The sequence below is a fragment of the Salvia splendens genome, chromosome 12 (genome assembly GCF_004379255.2).
Source record: "Salvia splendens isolate huo1 chromosome 12, SspV2, whole genome shotgun sequence".
NCBI lineage: Eukaryota > Viridiplantae > Streptophyta > Magnoliopsida > Lamiales > Lamiaceae > Salvia > Salvia splendens.
The window spans coordinates 9,530,233-9,551,562 of record NC_056043.1 but is presented as its reverse complement, the minus strand read 5'-3'; the positions used below and the strand labels follow the sequence as shown (position 1 = coordinate 9,551,562).

The 21,330-nt window shown below is 40.4% G+C and overlaps 1 protein-coding gene across 1 annotated transcript; it reads left to right on the top strand.

Annotated features, from left to right (window-relative positions):
• Positions 1-7,408: 7,408 nt before the first annotated feature.
• Positions 7,409-8,882, top strand: LOC121758105 (lignin-forming anionic peroxidase-like). The gene is made up of 2 exons (XM_042153541.1): positions 7,409-8,032; positions 8,260-8,882. Exons 1-2 carry the CDS (start codon positions 7,465-7,467, stop codon positions 8,643-8,645), a joined length of 954 nt encoding a protein of 317 aa, XP_042009475.1. The 5' UTR covers positions 7,409-7,464; the 3' UTR covers positions 8,646-8,882.
• The last annotated feature ends 12,448 nt before the right edge of the window (positions 8,883-21,330 follow it).

Sequence of the window (21,330 nt, the reverse complement as noted above, 5' to 3'; positions counted from 1 at the left end):
TAAATCAGTCGTCGTGCCAGCCCTTCGGCGTCAATTGCCCAACAATTTCCCCCTATAATATATAGCATCAAATACTCCATCCGTCTCAAGCTAGTTGAAACATTTCTTTTGAACACGAGATTTATGAAATTGATATTATAAAGGTTAAAGTGGAGAGAGTAAAGTAAGATAGATGAAGAGAGAGTAAATTAAGTACTATGAGGGAAGATAGACTTTTTACTAGAAAAAAAAAAGAAGAAATTAATGACTTAGCTATCTTTGGAGAACTCAAAAAGGACTACGACTCAACTTGAGACGAAAGAAGTACTAACTTCTTAAAAAAACAGAATGATAAAAGCTTGAAATCTAATAAGTTGGATCCTTCTCCAACGAACAACCAATATAAATAGGAAGTTTTGTGCTTTCTGTTGAAGGGAGAAAATATATTCATATATTGTATGTTTACAGTAGAGTAAAAAAACATGCCTTAATAGGCAGAGAGGGAATTTACATATGGTAAGATACATGCACGATTTACCCTAGCTATAATTGGGGAGGGATCTCCGTAATTGATCTTGTAATCTTTTGGATTAACTCCGTGATATTTGCATATCTTCTAACACTCCCCCTCAAGTTAAGCAAGGGGATTTCCCATTCTTAACTTGCCCAATACTTCATTAAAGCTTCTTGCATCAACAACCTTTGTGAGGATATCGGCTAGCTGATCCTTCGACCGGACATACGGGAGATCTATCACTCTTCCTTCTATGTTCTCTTTGATGAAATGTCGATCCACCTCGACATGCTTCGTTCGATCGTGCTGTACCGGATTTTCAGATATACTGATGGCTGCTTTGTTGTCACAAAACAATTTACACGGCTCCTTGGACATCAGGCCGAGTTCCGTCAGTAACTTCTTCAGCCATAATATCTCTGTTATCCCACTTTTGATTCCACGAAATTCTGCTTCTGCACTGGATAGAGCTACCACCTTCTGTTTTTTGCTTCTCCAAGACACCAGATTACCTCCAACAAAGGTAAAGTATCCAGCAGTTGATTTCCGATCATTTGGATTTCCTGCCCAATCTGCATCTGTAAATCCATGTACCTCCAAGTTCCCATGATTTTCTAACAGAATTTCGTGCCCCGGTGTTCCCTTCAAATAGCGCACAATTCTCAAGACTGCTTCCCAGTGATCAACTTGAGGTTTGTGTATGAACTGACTGACTACTCCCACGGCGTATGGAATATCGGGTCTCGTGTGAGAGAGATAGATAAGCTTACCCACCAGTCGCTGATATCTTGTTTGATGAGTGAGTTCAGCTCCTTCTGTCAGTCGCAGACCGTGGTTCTGCATCATCGGGGTCTCTGCAGGCTTGCAGTCAAGCATCCCTGTTTCGGCCAAAAGATCAAGAACATACTTCCGTTGATTTATAAAGATCCCCTTCTTCGATCTCATTACTTCAATGCCCAGAAAGTATTTTAATAGGCCCAGGTCTTTCATCTCAAACTCGGTGAATAGATTATCCCTCAACCGTTTGATCTCGTCCTCATCATCCCCAATAAGAATCATGTCGTCCACATAAATAATCAAACATGTGATCTTCTCTTCCCTCCTTTTTATGAACAGAGTATGGTCAGAGTTACTCTGTTCGTATCCATATTTCTTTATCACCTCTGTAAATCTTCCAAACCATGCTCTTGGTGACTGCTTCAAACCATACAGCGTCTTCTTGAGTTTGCACACTTCTTCCCTTCTGAACTCTCCATCGAACCCTGGTGGAGCTTCCATATAGATTGGTCGTGTCAGCTCTCCATGCAAGAACACATTGGTAACATCAAACTGATGTAGGGGCCAGTTTTTCATTGCTGCAATAGAGAAAAATACGCGGATCGTGTTCATCTTTGCTACTGGTGAGAAGGTCTCGGCATAATCTACCCCATAGGTTTGTGTATATCCCTTTGCCACCAGTCTCGCTTTATAGCGATCAATCGATCCATCTGGTTTCCTCTTGATTGTAAAGACCCAGCGGCACCCCACTGGTCTAGATCCCTCTGGCCTTCGACAGACTTCCCATGTCTTATTCTTCATTAGTGCCTTCATTTCCACCATCATCGCTTCCTTCCAATGTGGGATCTTTATTGCCACCTCTGCAGTCCGGGGAAGTTCTTCTTCCTCGTACAAAGCGGTCATAAAAGCCTTTGCCATCTTGGTCAGATTTGCCGATGCAAAGTTTCCCACTGAATATCTGCTCTTCTTTGATATACGCTCGGGACTGTATCGTTTAGGTGGAACACCCCTTGTACTCCTCTCTGGAAGTATATACTGTCCTGTGTCCCCATCAATTGCAGCACTCTCCGTGGGTTCTACATCAGCATCGTTAGGAACAATTGTACTATTGACATTGGTTTCAGTGTTTACCTTGGATATCACTGGAGGAGGATGTTTAGACGTGGGTGACTGGGGAGGCTCCGGCGGTGACAAGACGGGCTCGGCGACAGCGCTAGTTGTCTCTGTTGGTTCCACCACAGATTCGCTTGGTAGTGGCACAAACCAATTTAGGGGTCCACTTGACCTATCAATTATTCCACTCTCCCCCTGACCACTAAAATTGGTGTAGAAGTATTCGCATTCTAAGAAGTTGCAGTTCATTGTCGTTATAATCTTCCTAGACGATGGGTCGTAACACCTATATCCCTTCTTATTTATTCCATACCACAAGAAAACACATTTTAGGGCGCACGCGGAAAATTTTGTTCGTTCGTGTTTAGGGACATGGACATACACCGAGCATCCAAAGATTTTAAGGGGTAGGGTAAGAGGTTCAGGCACATCGGCTAGGGAAGACAAGAGGTTTAATGGGGTTTTCATGTTTAAGATTTTTGTAGGGAGACGGTTTACCAAATAAACAGAGGTAGCAACAGCTTCAGGCCACAAAAATTTTGGAACTTTTGAGTCAAAAAATAAGGCACGTGTGATTTCCAAAATAATCCTATTCTTTCTTTCGGCTACTCCGTTTTGTTCGGGGGTATAAGGGCACGAGGTTTGATGAACTAACCCGTTGTCTGTGAAAAAGTTTGACATGTCCTTGTTAACAAACTCTCTCCCATTGTCAGACCTAAGAATTTTTATAGTTGTCTGAAACTGAGTTTTGATTAGTTTGTAAAACAAAACAAATTTTTCAAAGACTTCAGATTTATTTTTCAAAAAATACACCCACGTCATTCTTGAGAAATCATCCACAAATAATATGAAATATCGAAAACCATGATCCCCAGTAACGGGTGCAGGGCCCCAAACATCAGCATGCACAAGTGAAAAAAGACTCTTAACACGAGTTTCAGTAGATTTAAATGACTGTCTGTGGCTTTTCGCCAAAACACATGACTCACAATCAAAATCCTTAATATGCGAAAAATTTGGGTAAAGAAGTTTAAGATAACCAAGAGATGGGTGACCTAGACGTCTGTGCAACAACCAAGCGTCTCGAGTAGCAGATCCGTGAGCCAACATCGCGGCACTGCCTTGGTGAGCCATCTCGTCGACATAGTAGAGGCATTGACGCTCAGTGCCACGCCCAATTATCCTCCTCGTCCTGATATCCTGTAAAACACAGAAATTTGGATGCATCAGTAGTGTACAATTTAATTCTTTTGTGACGTGACTAATCGACATCAATTTATGAGACAACTTGGGCACATAAAGACAATTTGATAATGTTAGTGTCGGAGAAATTTCAATAGTTCCACTCCCCTCTACTGAAGTAAATTCCCCGTCAGCAGTCTGTATTTGACTTTTCATAGTTCCACAAAATTCCACAAAATCCTGCCTATCATGAGTCATAGTATCAGTTGCCCCGCAATAAAAAATCCACCGATTATCTTTTTCCCTAGACTTATGTCGCACAGCACATGCAATGGGCAGGTCATGCAAAATTTCAAACCTATTGGGGCTAACATACAACTCATCACACAATATGAGGTATGTTTTCGAATTAGCTACATTTCAGGGGGCAGACAGTAAATTCTTGTAGTCGAATGGGGCCTGATTCGAATTAACCAAAGTTTGGGGGGCGGATTGCATAGAATGGGGTTCAACGTGTAATTCATCAAAAGTTTGAGGCATATATGAAAAATAATATGGGCTAGGTTTAGAAAACCCTAGCCCATTACCTCCTTCGTTGCCTCTCTCAATTTCGCCGACTCGTCCGGCGAATGCTGCCTGGCTGACTTCCTCCGTCCGTCTGCCGCCGCCGCCGCCGCGTGGAGTGACACCGTCAGTACTCCGTCCACGGGTGGTATTCTCTGTTCTACTCGTTTCCTCCATGCCGATAGCCAATCTGGCATTCCCTTTTTGGCTCTCCTCCCACCACTCCGGGAATCCGATCAATTTGAAGCAATTCTCACGGGTATGTTTGTTCATCCCACAATTCGAACACCATAGTTTGGATTTGTCTGGCTTGGTGGCTCCGCGGCGGCTGTTGGTGGCTGCGGACGGTTGTATTTGGCGGTTCTGTGGTGGCTGCGCTGGTTGTGTTTGGGGATGGGTCTGGAATCGGGTTTGCCGAGCCCCAAATCCGAGTCCCACCCTGTTGGCTGCTGCTGTGGTTGTGTCGGTATTGACCGACGGCATGATCTTGAGCCGGACGGCTTCTCGCTTGATCCAGCCGTAGGCAACGTCCACTGGGGGGTTGGACTCTCCTTGAGGATGTCTCGCCTTGTTCCTTCGAATTGGGAGTTCAATCCCGCCAGAAGCTTGTACAATCTCTTTTGATTGGTGATTTCTCGATACTCACATATTCCCTTGTCATGGTTTTGGTTTGGCATCGATCAATCTCGATCCACACCCCGTGTAGTGTTCTCCGGTAAGTCTCCAGATCCATGTCCCCTTGGACAATCCGGCTGACCTTGTCCTCCAGGTCATATATCAGGTAATAGTCCGACGTACTCTGGTACGTTATGGCCAAGCTATCCCAAATCGCCTTCGCACTTTGATGGTGTGCGAAATCTGCCACGATTTCAATCTCCATATTGTCAACGATCCAGGAGAAGACCACTAAATCGGTCTCCTCCCACTCCAGATACTCTTTATCGGTAGGTTTCGGGGGTTCAGGTACCCCGGTAATGTGCCGCAGTGCTCGTCGGCTTCCGATGGCTACCCGCATCAGTCGGGCCAATAGTGCATAATTTCTCCCATTTAGCTTGAATGCAACTATTACGTTCTTGCTTGCCTTTAGTTTGAGATCGCCAGTCTTGACGTCTTCTCCTTCTTCCATTTCAGGTTTCGATTCGTCCGTCACCGCCTTCTGGTCGGGAAAGGTAATTGGGCAGTGATGAGGTTATATTCTGAGCCCTTGAATTCTTTGAATTTTCGGTGGCTCTGATGCCATGCTGAAGGGAGAAAATATATCCATATATTGTATATTTACAGTAGAGGAAAAAAACATGCCTTAATAGGCAGAGAGGGAATTTACATATGGTAAGATACATGCACGATTTACCCTAGCTATAATTGGGGAGGGATCTCCGTAATTGATCTTATAATCTTTTGCATTAACTCTGTGATATTTGCATATCTTCTTAACACTTTCTTTTTATGCAGTCTTTTATTCTTTGATTTTTAACTACTTCTATATTTCTTCGGTCTCATTATATATCCGGGTTTTTAGAAAAATGAATGATTGATATAGAGGGCAACAATATGGCGGTGATTTTTGAAATTCATGATCCTAACTTACTCACAGTAACTAATCTTAGCATATATAACGTCAGGCAATGCACTTAAGTCTTTGTGTACAGCTTGAGACAGCATATTTAAGGAGTGGAATTCCAATTTGTCATACTTAGACATATTCCGAACTCCATAAAAGTCAGACGCGCGGCAATATACGACTATAGATTAATTTTATACTTTACTTAATTAAATCTCTATTTTATGTGGCTTATGTTCATTCTGGATAATAAGAAAAAAATGGGAACGAATTGAATAAAAAACGAAAATTTATAGTATAAATTACTTCTGCACAATACAATATTAAGTTTTTTTTATTGGAACAATGTTTTATTTAGTACTTCATTTAATTATTTTCAATTCCGATACAACTATTTTGCCGGATCCATTGTCCCATTCAGAAGTGGACGCAAAAAAATTGATAGAGATTATGCCTTTTAAAGTTTATTCGGGAATATATTTAAGCTATTCAAATTATTGAGGTTTTTTAATAACAATTTACATAAATTTAAAGACTCCATAAAAAAATGAAATAAGTGGTTTGGTAGAGGAGGCTTAAGTCCCTCCTCCATCCTGCATTCCTACATGTGTCTGTCTATGGTCCCATTTGTGTACAATTTACAGTGTTTCACTCCTAAATTAATTGTATTAGCAATATTTATTACTACCTCATAACTTACAAAATGGAAATTTTAAAAAATTATACACTCTACTTTTCAATTGTCAACTCTACTTATTTTTTATCTAACAATAATGATAATAGATTCTGAATAAAATAACCATATTAATTCCTTAATTAATGCAGCCAATCATTATTAATAATAAATTTAACTAAAGCATACAAAATTAAAATTAGAAAAACGAAAATGGTATCTAAAAATGACGTATATAGTGGGAGGAAAAAAATGCACCATTAAATATGATGATGTAATCACTGCTCATTTCAAAATTCTAATCCCACGAAGATAATGCATGCAAAATACTAATATCGATATATTCTGTTCGTTGAGGAATGGTTTTGAATGATAATGACATGCTACGTAAATTGACTTTCTAAATTATTGGCTGTACGCATATATGTCGCCTCACAGAATCTTCCTAGGCCTAGCTAGCTACAATAGTTACCAAACCAACCTCATCCCATTATTGACCAAATCATGCAGGTTGACATTCTTCATATTATTAATTTATTTAAAATTGAAATTGACAAATTCCCTGAAACAAACGAGGTACCGAATCCAAGTTGAGTAATACTCCCCCGTCCCGGATAATTCGTCTCACTTTGACCGGACACGGATTTTAAGAAATGTAATGAAAAGTGATTGAAAAAGTTAGTGGAATGTGGGTTCTACTTTTATATATTAGTTTTATAGTAAAATGTGAGTATAAATGAGTTAGTGGAATATGAGGTCCACTATAAAAAATGGTAAAAGTGAAATGAGACAAATTATGTGGGACAGACCAAAATGAAAAAATGAGACAAATTATCCGGGACGGAGGGAGTAGTACTTGAATTTCAAAGCACAGTTACACAATTACCCCTTTTAGCTAAGTAGCAAATTTGTTATCAAATTAGTCTACACGCGCTTATAGCAGTCATTAGAGACCCCAACAACAACATCCCTTGCTACGTCCAACTTTTTTTCTCTATAAATACTGCTCATTCCAACTTATTCTCTTCACTCATCTCCTCTCTAATTCAATCACATTCTATAATTAATAAGTTCACCACATCAAATATTTATCTCTTCAAAATGATTGGTAGATTTGTTATTCCTTTAATCTCTCTAGTGGTGGTGCTGAGTAGCATCACTTGCTCGGCACAGCTATCAGCCACTTTCTACGACGCCACGTGTCCCAACGCATCCACCATCATCCGCAACTCCATCCGCCGCGCCATTTCGGCGGAGCGGCGGATGGCGGCCTCCCTCATCCGCCTCCATTTCCACGACTGCTTCGTTCAGGGCTGCGACGCCTCCATCTTGCTAGACGAGACCTCCACCATCCAAAGCGAGAAGACGGCCGGGCCCAATGATAACTCCGTTAGAGGATACAATGTCATCGAGGCTGCTAAGCGCGACATCGAGAGCGCCTGCCCCGGCATCGTCTCTTGCGCTGACGTGCTCACCTTAGCCGCACGCGACGCCTCTGCTGCCGTTGGTGGTCCGTCATGGAGTGTCAGACTTGGAAGACGGGACTCCACCACCGCAAACCGCAACGTGGCCAACACCGATCTCCCGAGCCCGTTTTCCGACCTCCAAGGTCTCATTGACGCTTTCGACAAGAAGGGTCTTAATGCAAGAGACATGGTTGCCCTTTCTGGTAAGTAATATATACTCTTTTTGCGTAAATAAACATTAATAGTCCTTTTTTGGTAATTGATAAAATCTAGTCATTTTTTATTTTTAGTAAGTTTCTCTCGCCTAACTGACTAACAATACTCTAAAAGCTTTTTCGCTCTATTTCTCACTTATTTTACCAATGTAGCATTCAGAGTTGTCCATTGTCAAGACTATTGATTACGTATATGGATTATTTGATTTATGCAGGAGCACACACGTTAGGTCAATCCCAATGCTTCTTGTTCCGTGAGAGAATATACAGCAACGGTACGGACATTGATGCCGGCTTTGCCAGCACCAGGAGACGGGGCTGCCCACAGAGCGGTGGCAATAGCAACTTGGCGCCGCTTGATTTGGTGACGCCGAATTCATTCGACAACAACTACTTCAGGAATTTGGTGCAGAGGAAGGGACTGCTGCAGTCGGATCAAGTCCTCTTCACCGGATCCACGGCTAGCATCGTGTCGCAGTATAGTGGAAATCCGGCAACATTCGCCGCCGATTTTTCGGCTGCAATGATAAAGATGTCGGAGATTGAGCCAACCCTAGGACAGAATGGAATCATTAGAAGGGTTTGCAGCGCCATCAACTGAGAATTCAAACTCTCTCGTCACTTTTCTTTTTCATTTCATAGTTAGCATGTGCCTGAAAGTTGAGATACATGCTGTCACCTTATTATTTCCCTCCATATGTCTTCATTCATCATTCAGTTATAGTGTTATATCATAACCACTCAGTGTCTCACTATTCATTTTACTACCATGTAATTTGTAATTTGTAATTTGTTTTATACCACCAATCAATGAATTGTTCATTTTCGTTCATCTTAATTTCCTATATACTCATGCAATATTACTTTATTTAATTTTTCTGTTGATATTGAGCTGACAATTACGAGTACTATATATTCTTAAGCATTAATAATCACTATTGAGGCGTGGTCCGAATCCGAGTGTTCGACTACTAATTTTACTATTTTAATAAAATTTACTATTACTTCAAATAACTAATTAATGTTATAGTCCTATAATAAATCCTAATTTGCATTTGCTATTAAAATGGAATTAAAAAACATACCCTTATTTTGGAATAATTATTAATGCCAATATTCATTTCCTAAATATTAAAATAATTATTTTATAAACCCTAACTAATTACTATATACTACAAATGAAACTACTTAAATAAAGCACGTTAAAGAATAAAAATTACGGTACCATGTGGATTTTCGTCCACTCTAATTACAACTTACAAGCATGTGGATTTTCAATCACTCTAATTACAAGGTGGATTTCGTGCGCGTGCTAGCTTGAGAAAATATTCAGTAGTCCTTCCACGCCAAAGTGGCACAATGAGGTGGTGTGTCCAAAGAATTATTTTTTACCAAATAGAAATATAAAAGGGAAACATCCAACTAGACATACAGATGTTTTGGAAACATTCCATATACCAATTTTATAGAAAATTGTATCTGAATATGGAAATTACTACTATATGTTATATTGCATAACTCCTGTATGATAATAAAAATAAGTATCTTATATAGTTATATGTACCATTAATAAAAAATAAAATGTTACTAATACTTGCGTGTATTCTTTTATGGGTATGATTATTTTTTTTCTTATTTATGATGTATATAAATTAATAGATTAATATATTATATATATAAAGCATGACCATAATTTAATTTTATTTGCATATTAACCTATTGAGTAAATATATTTAATTTATGTAGAATTTTCAATTATATAGATACATATATTTATTTATTTATGTACAAATAAATTAGAGAAAGAAAATTTTACACATAAAACAATACTGAGTAAATATATTTAATTTATGTAGAATTTTCAATTATATAGATACATTTATTTATTTATTTATGAACAAATAAATTAGAGAAAGAAAATTATACACATAAAACAATACTACTAGCAGAATGTTGTAGGATTATATTTTTTTATTGCGGAACATATGGGATATTATTATTTTAGTATTCGTATTTATAAATATGAAATATATATAGGAGCTGTAAATATATTGGTAATGTCCATATTTAGATTATGTAATTTTTCATAAAAGTGATATAATGAATTTTCCTAAATAATTGCATGTCTAGTTGGATACGAGCCATTTTATATTCTTACTTGGCAAAAACTATTTGGTTGGATACACCACCTCATGGTGTCAATGTGGTGTTGAAGGAGTAGGGAATATTTTCTCCAATTTTCTAAGCGCCACAAGATTCTAATTAATCAAATCTAATTAATACTTAAATTTAACATTAGAGTCGTCTTCTACTGAGTTTATCACCTTAATCCCAAATTGAGACTGAATATGGATCATTTGATCCAAAAATCAAAGGTTGAGATTGAATAAAAAAATATCAATAAATAGTAGACAAAATATCAACAAAAGTGTAATATCGTCATTATGTTATCATATGATAATTTTTGTGGGTGTTTTTTTATATCAACATAGTGTATTAGGGCATCCACAATGGGACGCCCGATGGCACACCCGATGCGTGCCATAGTCCGCGGGCGCCATCGGGCGCCCCATTGCGGGATCGGCGGACGATGGTCGCTGACGATGCCACCCATTTTTTATTTTTTTTTTAAATTTAAACCTCGTTTCTCATTCACTTGTTCATACGGACATCTCGCCTCTCTCGTTTCGCTCCTCTCTCACATTTCTACCTATCTCACATACCAAAATGAACCACGACGATGACACCACTAGTTCTAGCTCCTCGGAGTCAGATAGTTCGCACTCGGACACCTCGACAGCCTTAGATGCAGCCGTTGAAGAGGCGATGGCGGAATGCTTACCGAACTGCAGCCCGAGGAGGCGGCGGCGGAGCAGATCCGCATGCCTATTCGACGTCGGACGTCTGTCCGACGCGACCACGCGGCAGCTCACCAATGTCTGGTTGAAGACTATTTTGCCGATCAACCACGGTGGGGACCGACTGTTTTCTGCCGGCCGTTTAGAATGTCGCGTTACCTATTTCTCAGCATTGTCTGGACGTTGTCGTCACGTGATGAATACTTCACGTATCGAGAAGACGGCATCGGCAGACCCGGCCTTACACCGTTGCAAAATTGCACGGCTGCACACCGTCAGTTGGCATACGGCACCACGGCGGACATTTTCGACGAGTATCTCCACGTCAGGGAGACAACAAGTCGGGAGTGCTTGAAGAGATTTTGTAGGGGAGTTGTGGAGGCCTACAACGACACATATTAGCGCAAGCCGACTGCCGTTGATTGCCTGGGCCTGATGAAGATGCACGAGACGGCGCACGGTTTTCCTGGGATGCTAGGGAGCATCGACTGTATGCACTGGGAGTGGAAGAATTGTCTGACGGCGTGGAGAGGCCAATTCACTAGTGGATACAAGGGCAGCCACCCGACTTTGATCCTCGAAGCCGTCGCTGACCATCGGCTTTGGATCTGACATGCGTACTTCGGCGTAGCCGGGTCGAATAATGACATCAACGTCCTCAACTCCTCCACCCTCTTCGCCGAGCAATGCAACGGCAACGGCCCGGCCATCGAGTTCACTGCCATCAGGCGCCGATACCACATGGGGTACTACTTGGCCGATGGCATATACCAACGGTGGCCTGTTTTTCTGAAGACGATCAGCTGCCCAATGGGTGAGAAGAGGGTTTTATTTGCGCAAAAGCAGGAGTCGGCACGGAAGGATGTCGAGCGGGCATTTGGTGTGCTCCGATCACGGTGGGGCGTTGTGAGAGGGCCGACTCGTCTTTGGTTCAAGGAAATCATCGCCGACGTCATGTATGCGTGCATTATCATGCACAACATGATAGTCGAGCATGATGGTGGGAGCATCACCGAGTGGAATGATGATGACGGTGCATCTAGCTCGTCCAGCACGGCGATCGAGCCCCGCGCTAGAGGATTGCCGTCAGGCTTCGACGAGGTTCTAGCTAGACAGGCCTCAATGCGCAACCAACAAGACCATGCACAACTCATGAACGACATGATTGAAGAAGTGTGGGCTCGTAACCGCCGTCGTTGAGTTTGCGTATTTTTTTAATTCGTATTATAATGTATTAATTTTTATATATGAAATGAAGGTTTTTCCCAATTTTTTGTTATTTAAATATTCAAATAAAATAAAATGCACAGGGCGCGCCTTAGGGCGCCCCATTGCAGGTGGGGGTAGGAGGATAAAACTGCTGACGTGGCGCGCCATAGGGTGCCCCATTGTGGATGCCCTTACAAATATCAACAATATGACATGAGAATATCAGCATAACTACAAGAAAATATCAACACAGTTTTATTGATATTTTACCTACACTATATTGAGATTTTGCATACACTATATTGAGATTTTTTTTGCATTTGTTGATAAAATCTATTTATCAACATGTACGAAAATTAAAATATAATTTATCAAATTTCATCACCCGAAAATCGTCAGAACATATGTAATTGAGATCTCGTTGGAATCCTTATAAAATTATTTTTAATTTGATATATTTTTTGCCAAAAAATAATTTAAATCGAGAGAGTTACGTAAATTTAAAGTTTTAAGATGATTTTTATGAGAGAGAATTGACACTAATACCCTTTAAGTTTATTTAATACTACCTCCGTCCCCCAAAATTCGTCCCGGTTTGACCGGGCACGGGTTTTAAGGAATGTAATGGAAAGTGGATTGAAAAAGTTAGTGGAATGTGGGCTTGACTTTTATATATTAGTTTTATAATAAAATGTGAGTAGGAATGAGTTAGTGGAATGTGGGGTCCACTACCAAAAATGGTAAAAGTGAAATGGGACAAATTTTGGGGGACGGACGAAAAAGGAAAGTTGGGACAAATTTTCAGGGACGGAGGGAGTAATTTTTAAAATTTAAAATATAATATATGTAGTATTATTTCAAACTCCTAGATTTCTTAATTTAATGGATAAGATTTGGTCTTAATTTATGATTGATAATTATCTTAACATAACTAAATAATGAATGCACGACTATGGGCACCTCGTATTTTTCTTTAATTCCACTATTATATGAATGCTTTTGACAATTTCATGCAAGTAAGCTATTATCCCGTGTGCAAGCCGCTCTCTCCAATTCAATTGCTTTATATATATATATATTTCACACACATATATCAAATTGACCATATCATAATAACTATCAAAATCCAAGAAGACCAGATCGTACTAATACTCTAATTAAAAACTTAAAGACCAAATCCATCGTGGAAAAGAATAAGTGATGTCAAAATTCAAATTTTGACAAATGAAGATGCAGTCACGCAGTAGCTACCATTTCATATTTTATCGTTTCTTAGTTGGATACTTGGATCTATACTAATTCACTATTCATTTTCTACTATTATTTATAAATTCAATCTTTTAATGCTTATTCATTTCTTATTTCTTATAGTAGTAATTATATATTCAAATTAAATTAAAATTTTGAAATAATTTAAAATAAGAAATTTATTAAAAATTAAATTCAAATATAATGGAAAATTTTAAACTAATATCCTAACAAATTCAATTTCTAATAAAAATAAAACTATTACATCTTGATAATAGAAATAGCAAAAAAGGACAAAAATGCAAAAACAACGAAAGAAAACGGAAACAAGTAAAGATAAATATAGAAAAATTACAAATAAAATAATACTTAAATATAATATTTAAAAAAAATTAAAATGCAAACAAGTGAAAAGAAAAAAAATGGTTGTAAAACCAACCAAACCAAAATCCTAAGAGCATGGACAACGGTGGACGGACACCGCTGCGCTCGCGCCGCATGCACGGCGCTGCCCGCTGCATCGAGCACGTCCGTGCCAGCGAGCAGCGATTGGGCAACGGCATAGACGTTGCCTTTGAATTTATTTTTTTATTAAAAATTCGGTATTTAATTGGAAAAATCGACAAAAAAGAATTTCAAAATCCTAAAAATATGGCCGCTTTTTTGCCCGTTTTTCTGATTTTTTTTTGAATTATTTTATTTTATTTTTCCCCAAAATCATTTATAAATACACACATTCATCATCCATTTATCACTTCAAATCATCTCTCATTCATCTATCATTCATAATTCTCATACAAACTATCTACACCTTCATCTCTCACTCAAAACCTCAAATGAATTTCACCCATCTTATCGCGGAAGCGGAGCGCGAAGAACAAGAATACTACAAACAACATCGTGCCGCTTACGAAGCATATGTCGCGGCGAATACCCCCGCTTCTCCTCCTCAACGAACTAGATCAACTCGCCGCTACATCCATCGTGACCGGGAGGGAGCCACGAAAGGCTCGTTGACGACCAGCCGCGGTTTCCGGCAGATTACTTCAGGTGCCGTTTTCGCATGTCTGGAGGGACTAGGAAAGAGATCGAAAACACGAATAGAATGCGGATCAAGTTATATGGAGTGATAACCGAACCGATTGGATCAGTTAGCAAATGTCGTTGCCACTTAATCAATGCACTCTAGCTCTCGCCCTTTCCGCCTTGCCAAAGTAATTTATAACTCCCAATTTTGCACAACTTTAACAGTAAAGCAGCAAGTTTGGGGTCGATCCCACAGGGAAGTTGGTGTGTCGAGTGTGTGAGTAGTGAACAGGGGGGGGTTGGCTGCTGACACGCTTTAATTTGGGAGTTTTAACTACTGTTTTAATCTAGACATAATTTAAACTAGCTAGCTTGATCAACTGAATTCTAACTACTGGGTCAAGTGATTTGCAGGAAACAACAGAAAAGTAAATGCACGGATTTAAAGTGAAAATAACTTGATTAAACTAAAAACTGATTATAGCGTGAAATTAAACTAAGCTAACACTTGGAATCTAAGAAAGCGGTAAACTGAGAAGAATCTCAGCGGGAAACTTAAGTCACGCTAACAGAAATGAGTATTCTGCAGCGCTCTCTTTGGTCGCCCTTCTAACTAGGCTATCTAACTAAGCTAGAGAATTAAACTAAACTAAGATAGAGAGCTGGACTACGCTAGATAACTATGCTAAACTAAACTAGGCGGAAAGTAAAGTGTCCCTCTCTTCTTGTGGTAGCACACCCTCTATTTATAAGCTCGATTCAGCCTCCAGCTGGATAACGATCTTGTCAGGGAATATTCACTCATTCTGAGAATGAGCGACTAATTGATTGTTACGTGCTGTTCTTCTAGAATGTCGACGCTTTTTGGTAACAAATTCGTGACTCAGCTTCGTCCTTGCGTCTCATATTCCAGCACGTGAACCCTTCTAGAACGTCGTCCTTGATAACAGAATGGTGCGCTGTATCCAGCTCATTTCCTCACGTGCTCTTCTTCCAGAAGCCTGTGGTCCCCTCCTAACTGCTTGATCGCCCCCCTTGATCAACTCCCCCGATTCTGAGCCTTTTATCGCCTTTGTACTTGCTTGATCAGGTCGGCCTTGAAGCCATGGTCAAGTGGTAATTCTGCACATTTAACACTTGTTTTGCGCGATAAACCGATCAAGTAGCATGTATTTCACCCATAAACCGATGCATGAAATAGGCCCTATCAAACTGCTCACACTTAAAACATACTTGTCCCCAAGTATAAAGAAAAAGAAAAGAAAAAGATAGGGCAAATTTCAGGCATGGTTTATTTATTTTTTAAGTAAAAGAAAAGATGAAAAGAAAAACAAGACCTTAAGATAAAGACACGTATTCACATGTATGCATTAGACCGAATAATTTTTCAACAATCAAACCCGAGGTCGAGGTCAATCCATTTGTCAGTATCTTGTGTTCATTCTCTTTCGCCTTTGTTTGATCAAGGTGTCAGCTTGTCAAGATTGCTCAATTCAAAAACCATTGTTGGATTTACTCAGACACTCATTCCTTACCTGAGAAGTTAGGACTGTTCACTCGATGTTGCCATAAATTTAATACCTTAAATCGGACTGCACAATATAGTTCCTTAAGGTCTTTGTTTTAAGGTTGTAACGAGGCTCAAGGTTAGTAACGTATTAGGGTGGGGTCCTAGGGGTTCTAAGTTCAAAAATAAAAAATAAAAAATAAAAAATAAAAAATTTTAAAGAAAAATCACATGAGTCAAAAAGCCAAAGATTTGCCTAGACTCGCTGGATCAGAATTGGGATATTTGTTTTTTCTTTGGTGCTCCTTCTTAGTCAGATTTCGACCTTCAGCCTTATATTATTTTTTTGCTTTTGATTTTCTGGGTCCGGTTACAACTATTTCCTGCCCTTTTCTTTTTTTTCTTTTTTTATATGATCAATGATCAACCCGATTGTCTAACTTGATCAACCTGGCTGCCCCTCCTTTTTCTTGCTATCCCCTTTCGTTACCCTTGACAAACTCCATCTCTTTGACCCTCTTTCCTCATGTGATATGAAACTTTGAATTTGGTTTTAAGGCTTCAAAGAAAGGGAAATAGTGTATAAGCTCGAATTGGCTAACTAGGGGGTGCCTTGACTAATGAGGCGGGTTTGTGGAACGAAGGAAGAACCCGGCTCAAATGGTTAAGTCCTAATGCCTTTAGTCATTACTACTTGTGCAATTTTCATCTCAATATTAAAAATCAACCTCTCATAAATTTTCTTTTGTAAAAATAGTACTCCCTCCGTCCCTGAAAATTTGTCACCTATTTCCTTTTTCGTCCGTCCCTAAAAATTTGTCACCTTTCACTTTTACCATTTTTGGTAGTGGACCCTACATTCCACTAACTGATTCACACCCACATTTTATTATAAAACTATTATATAAAAGTAGGACCCACATGCCACCAACTTTTTCAACTCACTTTCTATTATATTTCTTAAAACCCGTGCCGGGTCAAATGGTGACGAATTTTGGGGGACGGAGGGAGTAGAAAGTGTTCTACTTTTGGCTTATAACTCACATATAGAGAGGCTTCACAGTTGGTTTAGAAATTGAGCATTTCTATCATACTTGTGTCATTCAAATTGATCAAGCTTTTGCAATCAAGTTTTACATGTGAGCATACTGAATCCTTTTCTAACTCTCCCAAGAAGTAATCAAGTCTTCCATTTATCCAATTTCATGCATATTGCCTATTTTATTACTATCTGGAATTTGTTATTTTTTGAAAAAAAATTTAGCATGTATGATTCTACTGTAACTAACTCGTCCCCCCTCCCCACTGCATATGAACTCGTCCTCGAGGGGCTGGATGCAGTGGAAAGAAGGGTTAGGCACAGGCAACGACATAACAACAATCAAGGGAAACTTCTCACACTTAGACCGGACACTGGGCTAAGTGTGAGATAGTGCCAACAATCAAAACATGCTAATAACCAAACAAAAACAAAACAGATATAGGCAAAACAGAAAACAACTTTCATAAACTTCTCACACTTAGTCCAGACACAGGACTAAGTGTGAGATTGGAGTACACAATTTACACAAAGAAACAAGGTTAAGGGTGATAGTACTGCCTTCTAGATAGCTGAATCAGGGGAATGTTGCGCTCCTTCCTTATTGCCTCCATTACACAGGCCTTCCTTATTGCCTCTACGGCTTCGTGCTTATCGGAGCTCTTCCTCCTTGGTATTTTTATTCTTTTTCTCCTTAGGGGAGAGGAAGCAAAAGACCTGCTGGCAGCTTTAGTAAGCCCCATACCTTAATTGGTATGGTGGCCCATATTAGGGGGAGGAAAGATACTTTCTTCCCCCTTCCTCTTGCTCCATTTCTCTGCTCTCACCTGGTTGCTCTCCACAGTCTTGCTTGCTTCAATGACTGCTCCGGTCTCTTGAATTTCAACTCATCCACTTGTCTTGAACCCTCAGCTTCAAGAAGCAGCTGGTTCATTGCTTGGTGGCGCGTTCTTCTCGGGATGGAGTCTTCTTCTGTGGTCGATGAAAGGTTAAATTCTGTCTCCTTTCGTCGTAAAGGGAGATCACTGGGATGAGGCAGCCCCTCTGTTGGTGGTGGCGGAACAGGGCCCTTAGACCGAGAAATTCTTGGGCGAGCCTTTAGGGCGGTGTGAATCTCCACGGGAAAACTTCTGAGTACGGTGTCCACACGCCTTATGTCAGCCGGGTCCATATATTTGAGTGGGCCGATGAATCTAGGATGCGATAATGGGGTTCTGGTGGTTGGTGGACTCGGTGGTGAAAAGGATCTCTGATTACTACTGTCGAGACCGGCTCCTGAAGAAAACGATGAAGTATTGGAGGTCTCGAGTTGATTGCCCTGCATTTCTTTCCGAATGAAGATAGCACAAAGGTTCTGAAGATATTTGATGGAAAGTGAGATCCGGAAAACCCTCTTTTATACTCAAATTCCGACTGTTGAGATCCCCGCTTATTGATATCTCTGCGACCTTTCGTGTACCGGCGCGCCTTTTTAGAATGCCAGATGGCAAAGCTTCCGCGATACGCTTCCTTTCTCTCTCCAGAACGTCCTTTCATTTCAACAGTCGGCGCCGCCTGACACCTCTCTACTTACTGCACATGTCTCGTCATCACCTGCTCTTATCAACTCAATCACTATTCCACTAATTAAATTCAAATTGCACTGATCACCTGAATTGATAAGGCTAATTTCATGCATAGGTCTAGGGCTTTAATTCTTGAAATTTCTGGGTCTAACACACGTTTTAAGCCAGGTGTGTGAAGATTTCGCCAGGTCCAGCAAAGGAGGGAGACAGTTGCATGGACCTAGGAAGAAGGCGAAAAAGTGGACATTATGCAGAAAAATTGCTCGACGGAGGAAGCCTCGGAGTTGAAGGGTAGAATAGAGATTTCTACGAAGACTCTAGAAGGTTATGTCCGCGTCTATAAAAGGGAGAAGCATGCATGCTGGAGGGATCTTCTCGGTTGGAGACCTCGCCAACAGCCTGTAGCTTAGTTCACTTTTTCACACACTTGGGTTCTTTCGTGGGAAGTTCAGGGCGATCTTGGGGTTGTTCACTTCTAGCTTACATACTCTTCAATCTGGTTGTAACATCGTCCTTCTTGAGGGCGAAGAAACAATTTATTTTCCATTTTCGTTTCTGCTGCATTCACCGAGCTTCGCTGTTCGAAGCTCGGACCTCTTTGTTTTCTGGATATTTCGCTGTTTTTTTATGCAAGTTTCGTTTTCGTTTATGCCGATTGTGTTGATCTATGTTTGTTGATTATGTTTACTTGAATTCTGAGTTGGGTTGTTGGAGTTGGTTGTTTTCGAGGTTGTTTTCTGGATTATTGTAGGTTCGAGGTTGGATCTGGGAGAATGGAGTTTGTTTGTGGATGAATCGTTTTTTTTTACTTGCTGATGTTGTAGGGTTGTCTGTGATTGTTGGTATTTGGAGTTGATTTGAGCAGATCTGTGAGAATCGAAGCTATGGAGTTGATTGTGCTGGGTGTTGAGTTCGGATGGCTTGGATCCGGAGTGGATTAAGCATTCGACGTGAATCTGAATCGTGTTGGTTTAATTTTATGCCTAGCTTACGAGTTTTCGTTTCATCTCGTTTAGTTTATGTAGATCTGATGTACTTCCGATTCGTAGCAAGTTTCCGGCTTCCCGATTTATATATTCTGTTCGAATCTAGGAGTGTGCTCTGTTTTCTTCATTTACGTTTCCGAGCTGATTAGGAAACTGCATGAGTTTGTTAGTTGCAGCTTTTACCGTACTTGCTTTAATTGAATGTCATGGTCCCCACTTTTTAATTCTCTCTGCCTAGTCATATTTAGTTAGTCATTTACACGGTCTAGTGAGTAATTATTTCTTTCGGTGATGATGTCTGATTTGATAAGTGTTCGGTGTCCTAGGTCTAGCATTTAAATTCCGTGCCTAGGTCTAGTGGTAGTTTAAGCCTCAACCTTTTTGCGTGGCAGCAGCCGCTTGTTTCCAGAGTCTCTAAGCACTACTTCACGAATCCATCTTCGTGGGATCGACCCCACTTCCCTATACTAATTTAATAGTAAATTTGGGTTGAGGGATTAATTTTTGAAGGAGAGTCGAGTGTGTTCAACGACAAAAATACTCTGTGTTCCTTGAGTTCCTGGACCTAGTGATCCAGTGGATTTAAGAAGCGCGGTGTATTGACCGAGCAATTGCATTGGTTTTTCCCTGCATGCACAACAACAAAAAAAACACACTAAGAACTGCAAAGAACTTCAAATGGCGCCATTGCCGGGGATGGATGGCGTGCTTAGTGTCAGTGTTCAGAGTCTGTGGTGTAAATAGTTTTGATTTGTTTCCTTTCTCTTTTGTTTGTAGTTTATTGGAGCAACTCGTCTGGAATGAAGCACGGCCAGTTTAATTGGCAGGTTAAGGACACAGCCTCTACTGTGACCACCAGATCAGGGTTCACCACAGGAGATCCGTTTCCGAGTGAATTCACTAGCGACGACTCTTGGACGTCGTCAGGACGCGAAGATCCAGAATCTCCACTCGAATCAGAAACAGAGTCAGAAACAGGGGAAGCAGAGGAAATAATCATGACGCAGGTAGTAGATCCTGATCCAGAATAGGCTCTCTCACTGCCCATTTAGATGGAGAGCCAGCACAGGCCATAGTGATGAATCCACGCCAGAGAACTATTGGGATCAAGACATACGTGTTCGGCATCTTGCCGACGTTCTCTGGGCGTAGAAATGAGTGTCCGTATGAATTCTTAAATGAATTCAGTAAGTTGTGTGGTATTCAGAAGAGGCCGAATGATGCAACAGAGGAGGATTATCGCCTACGTGCGATTCCGTTTACCTTGAAGGGGGAAGCTAACACGTGGTTATTAAGGTTTCCCCCGGATTCTATCCGCACATGGAGGGATTTCAAATTGGAGTTCCTAGATTATTTCTTCCCATCCAACAAAACGAATGCACTGAAGAAAGAAATATTAGAGTGTAAGCAGGATTATGACGAATCCTTGAGTCAGTATTGGTCGAGATTTAAGGGGTTATTGGATGCATGCCCGAACCACCGAATGATAGAGACAGAGACCTACTCTCTGTTTTACGAAGGAGCGACTCCTGAGTCAAAGGACTTAATGAATTCCTCGAGTGGGGGGAATTTCACAAGAAAGAGGGGAAGTGAAGCAAGAGAAATCCTGGGGAAGTTGATCGACGCCAAGAAGGCGTACGATAACCCTAGGAATGCTATGAGAAGAGGGTCGGTGCATGCCGTAAAAGAGCAAGAAGATGATAAAGTGGAGGCAATGATTGATAGGCTCGAGAAGGCTCTTTTGAACGCAATTGAGAAGGCGAATTCACTGACTTCACAAGGGAAGGAGAAATCTCCTGGTCCAGGAGATAGTCAAATTCAGCAATATTACGGGACACAGGAAGGGGA